We start from the raw sequence: 19,877 nt of genomic DNA on the forward strand, positions 1-19,877 counted from the left end.
CTATGGTAAAAGTGACCTACCTCTAAAGAAATGGGGCCCTACTTCTACAGTGAAAAGTGGTTAAGGATAAATCACCCAGCCAATGACTCTTGGATGAAAGCAAAGAATACTGAAAGTGAGTATGTCATCAAGTAGCAATATGGAAATATGTCAAGTAAAAGTTTTATTGTTTTTGTCAGGTAGTATTTAATATTTTATTAATATTTTAAAACATAACATAATCTAGTTTTATGTACCTTTTTATTCTTCTTAAATATTAACTGTATGGAATAATAAACTACCTTGAGGTATGGCATGTTTTTTTCTCAAAATGGTTCTTAGGGCAGAGAACCAGTTATTAAAGTATTTGAATCTTACCACTGATTCAAGGTGTGTGGAAATTCGAATGCTCAGTTTTAATTTAGAAAAATTCAACACCTTCTTTGATATTTCTGCTGCTTTCATCAGTATAGTTTACCAGTTTTCCAGGATGCAAAATAAGTTTCTCTCTAGGTAAGAGAGTTCAGATACCGTCAAATAGAAAACTTGCCTGAATCAGATTCACAGAGGCCATTTTTCCCTTTAACTTTTGAATTTTCCCCAGAGAATATTTTCTGTTAAGATAACATTCTTGTGCTTTGGTGATTGGCCATTATTTTAGAGGTCTAATCAGAAAAACTTAGAATGAGTATGCTTATTTTGTTTCTAGTTTTTTTTTTTTAAATCACTTTATTGGGAGCTCATTTTATTGGAATATCATAACATTCCATAGTTCAATTACAACAAGCAATATTGTACAGTTGCTACCACAGTTTCAAAGCATTTTCTTTCTTCTTGAACTCCTTGATATCAGCTCCCCTTTATCCTCTCCCTCTTCCACCCTCTCCACCAAGAACTCTCTCTCTCTCTCTCTCTCTCTCTCTCTCTCTCTCTCTCTCTCTTCCTTTCTGCATCTTAGCATCTTACACCATTCAACATACCCATTCACTTACAAATCCGTTTCGCTCCCCTTGAGTGGGGTTATACAGACATCAATGCTGTAGGCTGGCTTCCCTTTCCACACCTTCCCCACTCCTCACTTCCCAATCCCTCAGGGAACCACTACTCTTGTTACTGTTTCTGAAGGGTTATCTATCTTGGCTTTCATGTATCAAACAATCTTAGATATACAAATGAGCACATCAAGCATATGCATATGATTAAGGAGGTAAACAAATAAAAACCGTAATATTAAGAGGAGAAAATATTAAAGAACTAGAGGACAGTTATGTGTTTCACCAGTGCTATACGGCACCCTGGATTTATCATTTCGGCTGTGTGGCCCTTTTGAGAGAGACAGTCCAATTATTTTTCAGGTGAGTTTGAGTCTCCACTACATTCCCACCCCTTCACATAGATTTGGCTGGTTGGTTTTGAACTCCCTTTTCCTGTCAACACCTCATGATCATGCAGGCTGGTATGTTTCTTCAATGTAGACTTTGTTGCTTCCCTGCTAGATGGTCACCTGTTTGACTACAAGCCTCTAAGACACTAGACACTGTATTTTTTAACAGATGGGCATCATCAGCTTATTTCACCATGATTGTGTGCGTACCTGTGCTGTCTTCAGGGATCCTGTCAAAAAGGTGAGTAACATATAATGCCACATTATTAGAGCAAACTGATCTTATACTGAGATAAGACTTAGGTAGCGACCCAAAGTCCTTCTGCTTCCTTGTTGCAATTGCATTCATATATATTTGTATATATACACACACATATATACCTATATTTACACATGTACCTATATAGATATACACACTACATTTTCCCTTTATTTCTATTTTTTCTTTCCTCCTGATCCACTATCATGTTTATCATCATTTACCTATCAATAATTCCTCTTAGATACAATACTACTGATCAAACCTGACCAGAAAACCAGCATCCTTCTTGTCATTAATTTTATTTTTATTCTTTGTTCTAGTACTTGACTGAAAATTCTATTTATAGAAAAAAATTTATGAGAATTGAAAATAGGTCATATGCTCATCAGGTTTTATCCTGTGACCCTCGTCATTATTTGTTATTCGAAAATAACTGTATAAATACTCAGCGAATCTTCAAGTGAATACTTCACTGCTGTCTTCTACAGGAATGTCCCGGATACTGACGAGGAATGCTCCAGGTTGCCTTTTAGGCAGCTCAGTGACTTAAAGGTAAAAGACAGCACACACACAAAAACACACTTTTCAAATTCATAGACATGCTTTAAAATATTTATTATTCCATAATAAATAAAATTTCCATTTATATAGCTTTCTATAATTTTCCTCAGTAAAAAAATTTCATAGAAAGACAATGCAATAGTGAGGCATATCATCCAGGAACAAAAGCTCTCTCATTTCTGATTTGTTTCAACTCCATAGAAAATCAAAGCAGAGAGTCCCTTGACCGGTGGATGCTCTCCGTGGGGTGGTCCTTCTTACAGGACCTTGCTTGAAAGGATGGTTCATGCCTGGGACCGATGGATTTAGCCGAAGTGCTTTTCCTTCATGTAGAAATGACACTCGAAAGTGCACAGAGATGCTGGGCCTGGACTCTTCCCAGGGAAGGTATTTAAGTAAAAGGAATCATTTAGATGATTAAGTTACTAGGTATGTTACCCACGAATGCCTTTCAGTTAACTGAAGAGGGGTTCTTTTTTTTTGGCCATAGTCTTAGTGGGTGTTCTAGAATCCTATCATCTGAAAATAGAATTTATAGCTGCATGATTTAGGATTTCCGAGGCTCCAAATTTGGGGGGGGGGGTGAATAAAGGAAGAACTTGAGAGAAGCAAATTAGAAAAAGAGCAACCGGTGGTTTAGCTTACCACCAAGGCTCAAAATAAAAATGCAAACAGAAGTATTCGAAGGACTCGAAATTGTATTTACACTAATTCTAAAATTCTAGAGTGTCCACATTCATAAAAAGTTGCGAAATATTAAAAAAGAGAGTAACTATGTATCTCCTGGAGACATATATTGATACTATGTCCCATTTATCATTTTCTCATTTTTCTTGGCATTTTGTTTTAGATGAAGTGAAATGTGTAAGATGCACTATCAGCATCAGCAACGGCTTTAAATCAAAACAAAGCAAAATATTGCCCCTCTCAAACTCGGGCTTTTAGTGCAAATCCAAGCATATATGAGAACTGCATTCAAAAGCAATGTAGAAGGAATGTATTATATGACTTTACACAGAATACTGTTTTAATATTATAATTCTATTGTGCATAATTACTAGAGAGTAAGTAGACAACAGTTTTGTCTTAGGCACAGAATTTTAAAATAGTTACTTTCATCATAGATAAAGCAAAAGCAAAACCTGCTTCGCATATTTGAGCACAAGTACTGGAATTGAGTATTTTATAGATTTTTTTTCATTTAATTCACAAAATGAATTGGGATAGGTATTATACTATTGCATTTACATATAGCTTTTAAACAATTTTACTGAAAATTATTTTACACATATTTATATAAAAGTGAAACATATAAACATTCCTTCATATACATATGAGCAATCTCTACGAGTGGAAGTACCCTTTCAATGTAAACACTGTTACAGAACAATTTACAGAGAAGAAAGTCAATTATTCATCCAAAAAAAAGCATTATCAATGTCCCTGTCATTCAGCAGAAGCCCCTCTCATTTTTTCAGCTAACTCTTTTCTCACTTCAATGTGCTTTTCTAAATTTTGCACTTCATGTGGAAGATTGATGTCCCAAACAGACAAGCAAGACTGCATCTCTAAAAGAGAACAAATAAAAGGCACGTTACAAACATTTGTCTGAAGCCATTTCAAGTTACTTTAATTTTCTTACTTTATATTTAGTTAACTGGAGCAAATGCATATATAAATAAGGGTATAGTTTTCTGAGTCATCATCATTCATAAGAAATTATATATGAAAAATATGTATAAACAAGGTTCCAAGAATATATTTAATAACCTTGCAATTCTTTTTATCAAAAAAATAAAGCTTTATCAAACATTTTTTCAAAATGTGACCTCGATTTTACATAAGTATATTGTGTGGAAAATTGGCATTTGGTTTAAATTTGGGCTACTTCTCATTTTATAATGCTTTATATCATGATCCCACCTTTTACAGAAATTGATATTGTCAAATCACTGATGTTTCATTTTGTAGAATTGTGTCAAAATTGTTTCTATTCTAAAGTGAATACCAATTAGAATGCTGAAAATAGTATAGCCTGTGGGATATTTACTCTAAGTTTATAATACCTCCATCCAGCTCATTGCCATGGAGTAGATTCTGACTTATAAAGACCCTATAAAGGCAGCAGAGCAAAAGGCTTCACAGGCTTCCAAGGCTGCAATCTTTACAGAAGCAGACTGCCGCGTTCCTTCTTCTCTTTCTACAGAGTCTGGAGGGTTTGCATTTCTGATCTACTGGTTGATAAACAAATATTCAACAACTGTACTAGCAAGGTGACTTACATTCATAAAAAGTACATGATATTTTGCCATCACACATGTTAGTCATTTGGAATACAAAATTCTACCACGCTTTACCTTTTTGGTGTTCTGTACTTTCGGTACTTTTTTGATTATACCCCAAAACCAGCATGACATTTTTAAGGCTTCCTTTAGCAAAGGAAAAACAAAAAGAGATATTTTCATTAAAACAATAAAATACGTTGTTCATATTTTAAGATACAAATATCTTGGAACAAATTTACAATTCTACATTTTAGGAGAAATTTAGTTGACACTGAATAACTAAGTCTCCAAGAAGAACAATAATTTTTATTTTTAAGCTAGAAAAATATGATCTACTGTTTCCTATAATTCAGATTAGTGACTATGTAAACTTAAATTAATATGGACACAGGAGCCTCCAAAGTTAAAATTTAAATAAGACAATGTATGTGAAGGTGCTGTAGGTACTGTAAGGCACCGATCAAAAAAGCATTTGGATGGATAAATATCAGAGTAATATTCTGTCCTAAAATGATGCTTTCCTCTTCAGTCACTCATTACTTTATTTTTAAAATATTCATTAAAATATACTAGACCTGAGGCTAGGTCCCAGACACGAAGGAGTGAAAAACAGCATGCAGATTATATGTACAAAAGACCATTTTCTAGTGAGGAAACTGACTATACTGAAAACAATCCTGACGACAATCAAGGGTATGTGAGACATGTATTAAGAGAGCCTAGTCACGGTTGGCTTCTCAGAATTTGAAATCTGAGGTCTGAGGAATTTAAGAGTCAGAATTAACTAAGCCAATAAGGTAGGCGAAGTTAGATCACTAAGCAAATTAGAAAAGGACAGGTGCACACATTGGAAGGAGCAAAAGTGACTAGAAGAGAGTGACAGTCCCCCTGTCACAGGAGATGTCGTGAGGGGTGAGGTACAGCACAGAGATAGAAGTGTGAACTAAAGTCAGACCACGCCAAAAAATGTGGTTTGGCGTCATCAAGTTTGCTCCTCCCCTTCACGTCCCTGTCTAAGTTCAACAGAACCACACACTGTGGCCCTGTGCTGTCCTCAAAATTGTTACTATTATGAGCCCGTTTTCACGTCACAGCCACTGTGTAATCCATCTCATTGAGGGACTTCTTTTCCACTTTACCCAGCGTGAGGTCCTCAACCAGGGACTGGTCTCTTCTGAAAACATGTCTGGTGCTCTTCCCTCTAAGGAGCTTTCTGGCTGTTCTTCTTCCAAGAGAGAGTTGTTTGTGCTTTTGGCAATCAACACACTTGACCAACAACCTAATTAAAATGCATTCATATTCCTTTTTGGTCTTCCTTATTCTAGTTAGACTAATTAGTTAGACTAATGTCTAACTGTCACAAGCACTTGAGGTGATTGAAAATCACTATACTATACCATAGTATCGGGTCAAGCACACTTTACTATTCAAAATAATATCCTTGCTCTTCAATACTCAAGATGTCTTCTGCTGCAGATGTACCCTAGGCAATACACAGCCAGAGCGCTTGACTGTTGTTTCCATGAGAGTAGACTGCGGCTCCCAGCAAGATGAAATCCTTCACAACTTCAGTCTTCTCTCCATTTATCATGATGTTACCTACTGATCTAGTTGTAAGGATTTTGGCTTCATATACATATATACTGAGTTGTAATTTATACTGTGGGCTGCAATCCCTGATCATCAGCAAATGCTTCCAGTCCGCCTCCCTTTCAACAAGCAAGGTTGTGTCACCTGCATGGTGCAGGGTGTTGATAAGCCTTCCTCCCATCCTGATGCTGCGGGCTCCTCCATTCACTCCGATTCTCGGCTTATTTGCATACAGATTGGATGAGTATGGTGAGAAGGTAAAACCCCGAGGCACACTTGCTTAATTTTAATCCATGCAGGATTCCATTGAACTGTTCACACAACTGCTGCTTGATCCACCTACAGGTTCTGCATGGGTCCAAAGGAGCGTTTTGAAATTCCCATTCTTCTCCAGGCAATTCCTAGTTGTTGTTACTTTTTTTAAAATGATACACAGCGTCAAATGCCCTGACCGAGTTAATAAAACACAAATAAACACCTCTTCTTTCAGCCAAGATCTATCTGACATCAGCAATGATATCCCTTGTTCTGCATCCTTTTGTGAATCCAGCCTAAACCTCTGGTAGATCCCTGTCAATGTGCTGCTGTAACCATTAATGAATGATCTTCAGCGCGTGTGATAGCAATTATATTCTCTATATTTTGCGTAATATGTTGGCTCACCTGTCTTTGGAATGGGTACAATTATGTATCTCTTCTAGTCAGTTGAGCAACTAGCTGTACTCCAAATTTATTGGCATAGAAAGTGATTGTTTCCAGTGCTTTATCTGCTTGTTGAAACATTTCAATTGGTATTCCATCAATTCCTGATGGCTTGTTTTTACTAATGCTTTTAGTGCAGCTTGGGTTTCTTCCTTCAATATCATTAATTCTTGCTCACGTGCTACCTCGTGAAACAGATGAATGTCAACCAGTTATTGTTCGGTGCCGTCACCCTGAATTTGTTCCACCTTCTTTTGATGCTTTCTGCCATGATCAATATTTTGCCCTTAGAATACATAGCTTGGTTTTTTTCTTCATTTCTTTCACCTTAAGATACGCTGTTCTTCATTTTGGTTTTCTAACTCTAAGGTTTTGCACATTTAATGATAAAAACTTACTTTATCTTCTTGAGCTGTCCTTTGAAATTTTCTGTCCAGTTCTTATCATTTCTTCTATTTGCCTTAGTTACTCTATGATTAAGAGAAAGTTTCAGAGTCTGACATCAACTTGGATCTTTTCTTTCCTGTCTTTTAAAGGATCATTTGAGTCATTGCATATTATGCATATTGATGTCATCCCACAGCTGATCAGGTCTGTAATTAGTGCTCAAATCTGTTATGGAGATGTTCTCAAATTTCTGGTAGGATAATAAAAGGGTTTAGGAGAGGAGATGGGTCAGTCAGGGTGCGAGGTAGTACCAATGAAGAACACAGCTTTCCCCCAGATCCTGGATGCTTCCTCCCCACAACTACCATGATCCGAATTCTACCTTGCAGGGTTAGATAGGACAGAGGTTGTACACTGGTGCATATGGGGGCTGAAGGCACAGGGAATCCAGGGTGGATGATACCTTCAGGACCAAGGGTGTGACGGGCGATGCTGGGAGAGTGTAGGGTGAGTGGGTTGGAAAGGGGGAACTGATTATAAGGATCCACATGTGACCTCCTCCCTGGGAGAGGGACGGCAGAGAAGGGGGGGAAGGGAGACTCCGGATAGGGCAAGATATGACAAAATAACAATGTATAAATTACCAAGGGCACATGAGGGAGGGGGAGCGGGGAGGGAGGGGGAAAAAAAAGAGGACCTGATGCAAAGGGCTTAAGTGGAGAGCAAATGCTTTGAGAATGATTGGGGCAGGGAATGTATGGATGTGCTTTATACAATTGATGTATGTATATGTATGGATTGTGATAAGAGTTGTATGAGCCCCTAATAAAATGTAAAAAAAAGAAAAGAGGAGAAAAAAAGAAAATGAGTAGGGCAAAGAATGTACAGATGTGCTTTATACAATTGATATATATATATGTATGGATTGTGATAAGAGTTGTATGAGCCCCTAATAAAATGTTTAAAAAATAAAATAAAAGGTCATATTTTGGTACTTGTGGACTTGTTTTAAGCTTCTTCAGCTTCAACCTGTACTTGTATATGAGCAATTGATGGTCTGTTCTATGTTGGTCCCTAATATTGACTTTCTTTATCTTCTCTTCACAGAGATAACAATCAATTTGATTTTTGTATATTCTATCTGGAGGCTAGAGATAAAGAAGTGGCTGGTTTGGCAAAATTCTTTCATGTGATCTACAGCTTCATTTTTTTATCACCAAGATGATCTTTTCCAACTACTCTTCTTTCCTCTTCGTTTTCAACTTTTGCATTCATTGTTAATAATTATTCATCTTGATTGCATGTTTGACTAATTTCAGACTGAAGACGGTAAAATTCTTCAATTTCTACATCACTAGCATTAGTAGTTGGTGCTACATTGGAACAATAGTTGTACTGACTGGATTCCCATGGATGCAGAGAGATATTATCCTATCACTGATTGCAGAGAACTCCAAGACAGTTCTTGAAATGGCCTTCTGGGCAGTGAAAGCAGTGGCATTCCCCTGGAAGCTGCCATTCCCAGCCGAGTAAACCGTATGAGTTTCCAGATCGAAGTGGCCAATTCCAGTCAATCATCACTCACTCACACTTAGAATGTCACGCTTTATGCATTCTGTGACACTGTTGACAACTTTTAATTCCTTTGATTCATACTTTGTACATTCCACTGAGCTGTTTCTTCTCCTTTCAAGCTGTGCCCCATCAGCAAATGACAGTCCTGAAGGCTTTACTTTCACAGGCTCTACTCCATCCGCATCAGTATGGTCTGCTGCATTCTGAGAAGGCAGCTCTTCCTCAGTCATATTTTGAGTGCTCTCCGACCGGAAGGCTCACTTTCTGGCACTGTCTCTGACAATGTTCTGCGCTACTCCTTTGGTTTTTTAATCTCAAACTAACTTTCACTGCTATCCATAAGATTTTCAGTGACTACTTCCTTTGAAGTAGACAGTTATCCCTTCTTCATGGTGTATTCTTAGAAAGTTCTATAGAAACTCAGTCACTGTAGATGAATCAGCTTAGTCACTTTAGATGAATCAGTAACATAGTTCCCAGCATCACAGCAACACACAAGCCACCAATGCACAAAAAACGGAAGACAAATAGTGGCAGGGCCTTGTAGCTATTTTTAAATAAAGCATCTTAAAATCAGTCACAACTTGTTAATATCTCATTATCCATTACAGATATGAATGACTGAAACATGTGGGACTCTAATGTGAAGGTTAAGTAAGAGGATAATATTCAAAATTGAAAAATTGGTGAGGTTTATAACAAACTCCTGACTTTCATTAATAAAGTATTATAAATGGAATGTACATTTTCTTCACCAAACTCCTGACTTTCATTAATAAAGTATTATAAATGGAATGTAAATTTTCTTCACCGGGTTCAAACTCATTATATATACATATATAATCTACATATAGCATATCTATAAATCAAATTGTTAATAAAAAAGAAACACTTAACTTATTTGTGTATAAAATATATTTAATGTTCTATCATAATTTCAGCATATTCAAATAGAGAAGTAGGAGTAAGAAAAATGTTATTTTGAGTAAAAATACATTCTGATATATCAGTATTTATAGATTGTAGACTTCAGCATATTTTTATTTAAGTATATTCATTTGTTAATAAAATAAAAATCCAAATAAGATTTTTAACAACAACAACAAAGTTTATACTATGATTTTTAAAACTTGTTTTAGTTTCTTTGCCAAAAAATACTCAGTACTGTGCATTTCCTACATTTGCCTTAGCCACGTAAAAAAGAAATAAGACCAAAATTTGATGCTTAGCTGTAGAAATCTGTATTTATCATGGGTTTGTGACTATCTGCTCCCTCAATATTTTTATGACCTTGTTCACAAAGTATCACAATACCATGTTTCTTTATGCATAACTTCTAAGAGGCTTTAAATTTCATTGTGAGGAATAGAGAAAATAAAATTGAATTGGAGTATATTTTTATAAACCGCAGGATTTAAAATGAAAACAATAAGAAAACTTGCCTAGCTGTGCTGTCATCATGACTCTAACGGACTCACAAAAGTTGTGAATTATCCGTATGACTCGCCGAGTGGGAAGATCGAGAAGCAGGATGTGGCCCCCTCCGGTTCCTATCCAGAGAGCAGTGTTCTTCTGCAGGGCGATGGTTTTCACTCGCCCCGAATAAGACAGTTTGTGCTTGGACTCCTTGCTTCCTTTTACCATTTCCTCCCTGAAACCATGAAGGAAATATATGTTGGTGATTTCATCAACCACGAAGAGACATATGTGTCTATGCATATATACAAATAGACGTATATAGTATTTTAACTTATGAGTATATGACAGCACACAATAGCTCATTGCTATCAAATCAATTCTGATTCAACGTAACCCATAGGACAGAGTAGAACTGCCAGAGTCCATGAGACTGCTAGTTACAGGCTGAACTTTAATCCATGACACTTCGAAGACTCCTTAATATACTTTACCCCGAACTAGAACCCACCACCATTCAGTCAGTTCCAACTCCCAGCTACCCTACGCAAGACTTCAAGACCATAAATCTTTATGGGAGCAGACAGTCTCAGAGCAGTTGATGGGTTTGAACTATCCCCCTTGCCATCAGCAGTCCTACATTTACTTGGTAGACCTGCCAGGCATCCTTCGTCTACGTCATATGTCATTAAAATTGTACAGCGCTAACTATGATATAAGGAGCCTTGCAGACAAGGTTGGCAGTTCAAACAAGTCAGCCACTCTGTGGGAAAAAGCTATACTGTTCCCATAAAGATTTACAGCCTCAGAAACCATCTGTAGGGTCACTAAGAATGGATTAGACTAGATCCCAGTGTTGATTTTCCCTGCCTGAAGTATAAATATCAAAAGTAACACAATAGCTCCTTAATCTTAGGGTATTCTGAAATAAATGAAATAAAAATTATTTTTTCAAATAACAAATTTGTGTATTCCAATGAAAATAGAATACATTTTCCCAATATAAAGGAAACAAATATTTCAAAAGCTTTCAAGAAGTACCAAAGTTTCAAAGGAAAATCAAGTTAGCGTTACATATGAAAAATGAGGTACCTAGAAATAAAAGAATCCTGATATTGGGTATTTCATGCATGTCAAAGTCCCATTACCAAGCAGAATTGTTTCCCCTTCTAAACATAAACTGCCTTTCGCCCAGTGAAGCACTGTAGAAGGATCTAGGAAAGCTAATGTTGAAGTACCATTGTAAGGATACAGCACACAACCTAAAAACTTCACCAGGGCAGGAGACACACGACATCCCAGGAAGGTAGATACAGAATGCCTAGCCAGAATGTTTGCTACTAGTCTTGTGTCCCAGCACCAGCACAACGGGATGGGTTTGATGACAAAGCTGAGATGTCTCTCTCATACGCTGCATTAGACCGAGGACTGAGGTCTGCTCCTCCCTGAGTCCACAGTCCGTGGCGCAGGTCTGCCTTTCCCACCGGTTTCTGTTGCTATGGTTACGTCCTTTCCTTTAAAACGGAGTACCCTTGGACTATAACAGGGCACGACTCGATAGACAGCCAGTATTAACCCAGGATGGCTATTAAGCCACTTATAACAAGATACTATTTTTTCTCATTAGAAAACATCTATGAAAAGCCTTGAATAAGTATCAGATGTTATATTACCACTTTTCTATTTTATTTTTCCTAGGTATCAAGCCATGTTGCTAAACATTATTCAATTGTTTCTGAGCTTAAAATTTCTTATTTTTCAACAGGAATGTCCTATTTTTATTTATACATCTAAAGTTTCTATGCAAATGTCTATCTTATATTTTTTAGATCTATTTAAAAACTTTTCTATTAAATTTTCCTTTCGGAAGGAATAAAGATAAACCAGATTTCCTCCCTCTGTAAAATCTGAAGTGCAAAGGCATGTCTTACAGACAGAAAAAATGAATTTACTTTAAGAAGTGCACACAGTCTATGAGTTCGCAGAGTTTTTCAGTTTTCTTATCCCACACTTCCACAACAGGGCTGTTTTTCTTAGCAATATAGAGAACTGTGTCCACAACCACTGCTATGATGTTGGAATCACTGAATGCTGCATAGGAAAACCTAGGATAAAACAAAAATCATTCACCACCATTAATTTTTATTCCATTCCAATATACAGTACAACCTTATTCTAGTTCTTAATATATGTGAAAGATGAATACATTTCTGGGAAATGCATATCCATGAGAACCGACAAAGAGAATTGGGAGTTATTTCCTATTATTCCCTAATTATGCTACGTTAAATATATGCTTGACCATGAGTTTCTAGCTTACATTGATTTCTACTGGCCATAACTTAAATGTTACCACTAAGATCTATTTCTGATTTGTAGCTTTAATTTCAGTTCCTTCTGGTTCTCTATAGAAGTTTATATTGCATATTCATCTCTAGAAGAAAAAGCACCAAAATATACAGGGGCCTTATGATACTTCAATAAAATTCTTATTAATATTTGTGAGAATGCTTAGAAAGTGAAGGGCTGTTTATATCTACAGTGAAAAACCCGAGGTGCTGAAGAGAATTGTAGCAGAGGTATCGTAAACATTAAAGCAAGGGGTATCTGCATATCAACTCAAATGAGAAAAAAATATCTTCATGCTTATTCAGATGTAAGTAAAAAGTAAATCATTTGTTTGTGATTTTCCTCCTTTGAAAAGAAAGGAAAAGGTCGAACATCTTAAAATGTCTGTCTGAAAACCTAGGACATCTGGCCTTTACATATTTTACAAACAGATTGACTGCCACAGGCCCCATCTGCTTGGCACACTACTAGTTAGCCTTTGAGGCTAAACATAAATGTCAGAGTCTTCAAAATTCTTCCCTGGGCTATTGAATCAGGAGAATTACTCTTTCTCACATCGCAGGCTCACTGTAGTATTCTAACTCTTATTACAATGCAAAATTATATTGTCTGAGTGGGCCACTTACACTAGGCTGGAGAGAGGGGTTCTGTGATGACAAAGGTCTCGTCATGTAGTCACAACTCAGTAACGGGTCATAACAGAGAAGACCCCACAATAATCCAGAGACTTTATTAAAGTTGGACAGAAATATAGACTAAGTCTGAGCTAACGGGACATAGCGAAAATGGATAGCAATTGCAATTAAATAAAATAAGTGCCATAAAAATTCCACTAGAACTTTTAGTGTATTCTAACGTAGGGACATTTTTCATTGTTTCTCTTAAGCTTTCCTATTCTGGCAAGGGAACTGGAACTACAAAGTGTCTCCTGAAGTCCATTTTACTTTCCTTCTTGGTGTTTGCTACATTTAATATAAGATAGTTCAAAGTAGTATAGAGTTTGAGACTGAGTTTTATAATTCATAAAATATTTCAAGATATTATTTTTATCATTAATATAATACTATACATTTCATTTTTGGCAATTAAAGAGAGATTTATAATATAAAATAATGTTCTCAAGTCCATGAAACATGCATGCTATTAAACTGGGACTCACTGTGTAATGTGATATTCATAGATGTTTCTCTAGTATTATATTATAAATTTTATATGGACTTCTAGAGTGTTCATGATATCCATCATCTCACATCAGGCTCTGTGGCATTAAAGAATTAGGGACCCATTCTCAAAAAATTTCAGGTATATACATTGGATAGAAGTAGATATCACACAGTAAGAATAAATTCATCCAAATGTGCCACATTCTAGGCCTCATTTTAGGAACCTCGTGGGTTAAGCACTGGGACGCTAACTGCAAGGGTGGTAGTTCAAATCCAGTACCGACTTTGCAGGGAAAGATGAGGCTTTCTGATTTATATCATTGGAAAACCTATGGCAGAGTTCTACTCTGCCTTGTCGTGGCTGTGACGAGGACTTGACTTGATGGCAATCCGGAGATTTAGCTGTCATTCTAGTCAAGAAAATTGTGACTAAGAGGGAGAAAAAAACTCCATCCATGAGAATTGATACTATACTTCACTGAGCCTGGTGGTACTGTGGGTAAAAGTTGGGCAGCTAACAGTTGGCATTCCAAACCACCAGCAGGTCCAAGGGAGAAAGACCAGTTTCTGCACCTATAAAAATCTTGAAAACCCTGTACAGTGCTGCTATAGTTTGAATTGACTTGATGGCAGAAGGTTGGCAGTTCATTTTAACCCTGACTATGGTTTAGAATAAAACGAGCATTTCTTGAAAATCCTGACATCTGAGGACATCCCACCAATATTCCTTAGATGGGGGTGGGGGCAGGTAGATGTAGCAATCTGCGCTAATAAAATATTTCAGCCTTGAATATCCTATGGGCAGTTACACACTGCTCTCGGAGGTTGCTATGCGTTAGAGTCAACTCAATGGCAACAGGTGTGGCTGGGGAATATGCAGCAGTTCTGAGAACTGGTGGGTCTATTGGGATAAAGGAAGTATTTTTAAACACAATTAGACAGATGTATATATGGATCCAAATCCAAAGCCCTTCATCTGCACTGCTGGGATCCGGAGCAGCCTAGGAGAGAAAGGGGCATGTACACCCAAACAGGAAGGGAAAACAGCAGGCATCCAAGCAGCTCGAAGACCACATGTGAAGGCTGGGGTGAATGAAAGCCAGCTGCTCTGAGAGAGTTTTCATTTGCCTGAAGCACCGATGGCAAGAAGGTTTCAAAAGAAGGGTTTGAGTGGTAGATGAGGTCTACATCATAAAGGGGCCATATGCTATTTAAAGGAATTTTGTCTTATACAAAGGACAATGGGATGCTATTGAAAGGTTTTAATTACACCGACTGGCATCTCAGAAGAGCGTCTCTGTCTCTGGCTGCCGTGCTCAGAGTGGATTGAAGAGCTCAGAACAAGAGGTGAAGAACCCGATAGAGAGATGGAAGCTGTTACCATAGATAATAAAAACAGCCGGGTCTGTGGTAAGAGCAGTGAGACTGATGGGTTGAGAACCATTTAGGGCAAGAGTCACATGGACAACAGAGCAAAGAACAAAGGAATTGAGGATTACTCACAAATTTCAGACTTGGGTCACTCGGTGAATGCGACAGGGATTTGCTGATAATGATCATAAAAGCAGCCAATCCTGTGAGTGCTTGCTAGGTACTAGATGGCATTAAGTTCTTTATATTGTTTCCTTATTTAGTCTTCCAAGCATCCCTTTCACACAGAGACTATACTAATCCTCAGGTTAGAGAGGACTGAGATTCAAAAGATTCAATGTCAAGTTCATGAATGGCAGTGCCAAGAATGGAACTAGGATTTATGCTCTGAGCCACTACTGTGCATTGCTCCTCACTGGGAATAAAATACAGAACCACCTGCAACAATGTGGTGAGAATGCCTCTAAAGACTTGGAACAACCAATTGGGAGTAGCCATCTATTTCATTTTTGCTTGAACCTCGGATCACACTTACTAACTAGGCTATAGATTTGATGTCTGTATAATTATCATGCAAAAGCGGGTGTTTATACCTGAGATCTCTACTCCCTATAAACTCACTGCCATTGAGTGGATTTCAACTCATAGCAATCCGATGGGATGGGATGGAATTGCCCACGTGAGTTTCTGAGACCGGAACTCTTTAGAAGAGTAGAAAACCTTGTCTTTTTACTTCTGAGTGGCTGGTGGTTTCAAACTGCTGCCTTGCAGTTAGCAGCCCAGCCCCAAATTACTATGTCAATAGTCTACAGTCAATACCACACCAAACCAAACCAAAGCAAACTCACTGCCATCGAGTCAATGCTGACTCAGTGACCCACGGGACAGGATAGAAATGCCTCTGTAATTTTCCAAGACTGCAGTGCTTGATGGGAGTCAAGAACCTGCCTTTCTCCCGCAAACAGGTTTCAAACAGCTCACCCTGCAATGCACTGCCCAACTCAGAATCACTACTTCATAAAATTACCCCAAACTATATATGGGAAAGCCATGGGTTTAGTAAAATATGAAGGGTGTTGCTTTTCAAATTCCTCTAATCCATTGATAGAGATAAAAGCATTGTTCAAAATTTCAATGGACAAATTTCTCTAAGATTGAGATGAATTTACATTTTTATATAAAGTGTGGTTAGACTGCATAATTTTATTTTACTTGCCCTCATTTTCCAAAATTCTCTAATATGAATGTTTACTGTTCCAATAGAAAAATAAATCATAAATATTAAAAGACCTTATTTGGGAATATCAACATTAAATGACATGACTTTTAAAATAAGCATGAATAAAGTCATAAATTGGTTGTAAAGACAGAAATAACTTACAGCTGATTTGTTTTTGTCTCAATGAGTTTTTGAATGCTGAAATCACTAGAAAAAGAGAAAATCTTCGTGCCACATCCTCCCCACATTATGTTTTTCTCAGCTGAGTTCACGGATTCGCTCAAACACATCACCGGAGTGCTGACATCTCCTATATTTAGAACCTTCAGAGGAGCGACGCCTTTACACTTTGTCAAAAAGAAACAACACACTCTTAACAACATGAATAGCTGTACACATTCAAACACTGTAAAGTTTCCATCGAAAACCCAACTGCTCATTTTCAATGACTTGCCATTAGAAAATTAAAATTCTGCATACACTTTTTAAATGATCTGTAGAAAAAATCAAGTGGGACTCAAGACATTATCCCATGAGCAACCTTTTCAGTTCTCTAGGTCCCTCAGAAAACCAGTATTTTTTAAAAACTGGGCACCAAGACGAACCTAGAGAATCATCGAAGGATTACCCTTCCCTCCTCAGTCTTCCATTGGGATGGTAGCCTTTAGCTAGCACACAGTGTGGATGGGGAAGATGTGGAGTGAATGCGCCACAGCAGAGCTGATACAGGAGGGACTACAGGGGAATCTGAAGAATCAAGAAGCTAAAGCTAAGTGACTTGTTCATTTTGGGTTAAAAATGTGGAAGGCTAGACTCACAATTTAAGTTTTCTTCTCCTTTGCCTCTGCATATTTAGAAGGAGTACTATCAAAATACTTCACATAGTCTCTGGGTAGCCATGAATGGTTTGAACTTGACTCCTAACCTAAAGGTTGGAAGTTGGAACCAATCAGTAGTGGTACATAAATCGGGTGTGGAAATCTGCTACTGGGATGATTACATCCTTTTTTATAAAGATAAAATTTCAAAAATATAAAAACCAAAACCCAGAGAACAGTTCTACTCTATAAAACTTGGCATCATCATGGGTTTGAATTAACTCAACAACACCAGATGTTGTTTATATATGCATCATATGTTTAGAACCAGAAACACAACCATTGCTAACATTATAAATCAGACCTCACCTGTCTTTTTTACCTTAGCACTTTCAAATAAAGTAATAACCACGCGAACCTTATCTGAGAACCTACTATGCAAAAGACTATATGAAGTGATGAAAAGCTCAATTTATGATCCTTGTTCCTAAGGAGCTTAAAGTTGTTTAACAAGGAATAAACAAATATAAAACAAAATAACAAACCAATTGTGCGGTTGAATGCATGCATTTACCTTAACAGCTTTGTCTTCAAAAATCGCTAAATTGCCATCAGCAGTCCCCACCAAAAGAAAATTTTTTTGTTTACTGAAAAAGAAAAATACTAAATTACTACAAAAGGAACATTTTATCCAAATAATTTCAACTCTAAAAATACAGTGGAGTTTATAACTCAAACTTTCAAAAATTGGTGCATAACATTTTTCCTGCCAAGTTTTTCCAAAACTGAGAATAAAGAGAAGCCTCCAGGGTCTGGTGCTCAGGGTCGCCGGAATTTGCCCTCTGCCAAATACACAGCAAGGCACTCCTGACTGTAGTTCCGCCATTTAGCTAAATCCCTTGGAGACAGTATCTTTGCAATCGAAAAAGGTGAAGTCATTTTCCACTATTAACTGGTGAATTTTTTTTCCGACTCCCCCCACCATCCTATTTCAGTAATGAGTTAACTGACAGCTTTTAGTCTGCCACAGAATGGGCTGTTGCTATGCACAAATCCAAAGAAAGTGGGTGAGAAATCATGTCCCTAAGAGTCCTACAATGGTGAACTGACATTGTGGTAGATAAGAGAACCAGTACAGGCCTGGAGGACCTAAAACATGGTTGACCTACTTTATGTCTTAGATCTATGTGTGAAAAAGGACAACACATCTTTGTGAGATCCCACGATTCTCTCTGATATGCACAATTCAATAAAAATAAGTTTAAAATGAGCTGTGCTTTCAGACACATTAACAATTTAGAAAAAAATTAAGTTCACCTAAATGGTATTTAATACGACCCCCACCCCCAATAAGTAAATGTATCTCTGTACCTTTGCTTGGGAAAAGAATTGCAATACAAACAAGTGACAGAATCTGTCATCTTTTCAAGCGTGTGTCTCTTTTTCCCATCTTCAGTGTTGATGACCAGGAGAGTACCAAACTGTGTTCCCAAGACAATCCAGCTTTCCCTTTCCACAGGAAGGCACACCAAGGCTAAGCATAATATTCTACTATCTGTAACTTCCTGTTAGGAAAATAAAACATACTCTGAAGGCATAGCTTCAATGACCAGAACAGAGATATTCCAAATATATTTTATAATTAATCAAATTAACTCGATTTCTTCACTGGCAAATATTCAAAAACATTCATTTTATTTAATTCTCAGCAACAAATGAACTAGCAAACATCTCTTAACCATCTAGACTACATCTGACACTAAATTTAAAAAATGAAAATTATTTTTGCATCAATTTTTATTTCATCAAATTAATGAGAGGATGGTCCAACCTTTAATATTTAAGCACAACAAAGCAAGAGGCAGATGTTTGATTTCTTCAGAAGATAAAGAATTATCTTATTTGCCAATGCAGTTTTGTGATTTATCTTGTAGGAGCCATGGTAGGAGTCCCAGGCAGAATCCCACCTCCACCTGCTCTCAGTGTGGGTTACGGACAGTTCGAGCTGGAATCTTCACCACAGAATTGCCCATTGCTCATAGAAATGGACTTGCCAGGACTTTCAGAGAGGCTACACAGCCCTCGCCCCGGGGCCAGCCCCTTTCCTCATAATTGTTGATTCCATAATGGCTATTTGTAGGCAAAGGCTGAGACTTAACTCCCTCAGAAATCACATTTGTGCTCATTTCTCATTTTCTTAGGGCATCTCCTGGATCCTTTACTTCTTTCTAAGTTTCTTTTGCCCTCAGTCACAGGGGGATCTGAGATTGCTTCAGGCTCTGCCTCTAAGTAACTTGTCCTGAAACATCTCTCTACTTGATTCTAAGATGGCATACACCTTATTTAATTTCATATGGATATTATTATTCTAACAGTAATCTAATTTAGTCATCTTGATCTATCAACTCTTATTTAAATAAAAGATGTTGAGCACATGCCTTAAAGTGTAATGTTTGAATAGAAAAATGTTTTTCCTAAATAACTTTTAAAGTCATAGATAATAAAGTGACCTACAAAAGAAGCTGTTTAGAGACATCTCCAGCATAACAAGTGCCGAGTTTACCTCAGAAGTGTGTTGTTCAGTGCTCAAGTCAAGACGGGAGAGCTGCCCTTTGTCAGCTTGTCCGCCGCCCAGCCAGATGCTGGCACTCTTGCTGTTATGATATGTAGCAACCATGCATTCCACGATAATGTGTTTAGGGATTAAAGTATATCTCATCAGGCAGACTAGCTCTGCTGAGTTCAAAACGTCAAAGACCTGAGAAAATTTTAAAAATAACAGAACAACACATTTTAATTTTAACAATCTCATATTA

At 37.3% G+C, this 19,877-nt stretch overlaps 1 protein-coding gene across 1 annotated transcript in view; it reads right to left on the bottom strand.

Annotated features, from left to right (window-relative positions):
- Nucleotides 1-2,223: 2,223 nt before the first annotated feature.
- Nucleotides 2,224-19,877, bottom strand: part of LRRK2 (leucine rich repeat kinase 2) — a 174,484-nt gene continuing 156,830 nt past the window's right edge. The window contains exons 44-51 of the mRNA XM_075551885.1: nucleotides 19,625-19,819; nucleotides 18,433-18,626; nucleotides 17,636-17,708; nucleotides 16,406-16,590; nucleotides 12,094-12,246; nucleotides 10,168-10,376; nucleotides 4,544-4,615; nucleotides 2,224-3,754 (exon numbers count right to left, since the gene is read on the bottom strand). Of these exons, the coding sequence (XP_075408000.1) occupies nucleotides 3,633-3,754; nucleotides 4,544-4,615; nucleotides 10,168-10,376; nucleotides 12,094-12,246; nucleotides 16,406-16,590; nucleotides 17,636-17,708; nucleotides 18,433-18,626; nucleotides 19,625-19,819 (1,203 nt within the window). The 3' untranslated portion in view covers nucleotides 2,224-3,632. The remainder of the gene's footprint in view (nucleotides 3,755-4,543; nucleotides 4,616-10,167; nucleotides 10,377-12,093; nucleotides 12,247-16,405; nucleotides 16,591-17,635; nucleotides 17,709-18,432; nucleotides 18,627-19,624; nucleotides 19,820-19,877) is intronic.

The sequence above is a fragment of the Tenrec ecaudatus genome, chromosome 6 (genome assembly GCF_050624435.1).
Source record: "Tenrec ecaudatus isolate mTenEca1 chromosome 6, mTenEca1.hap1, whole genome shotgun sequence".
Classification (NCBI taxonomy): domain Eukaryota; kingdom Metazoa; phylum Chordata; class Mammalia; order Afrosoricida; family Tenrecidae; genus Tenrec; species Tenrec ecaudatus.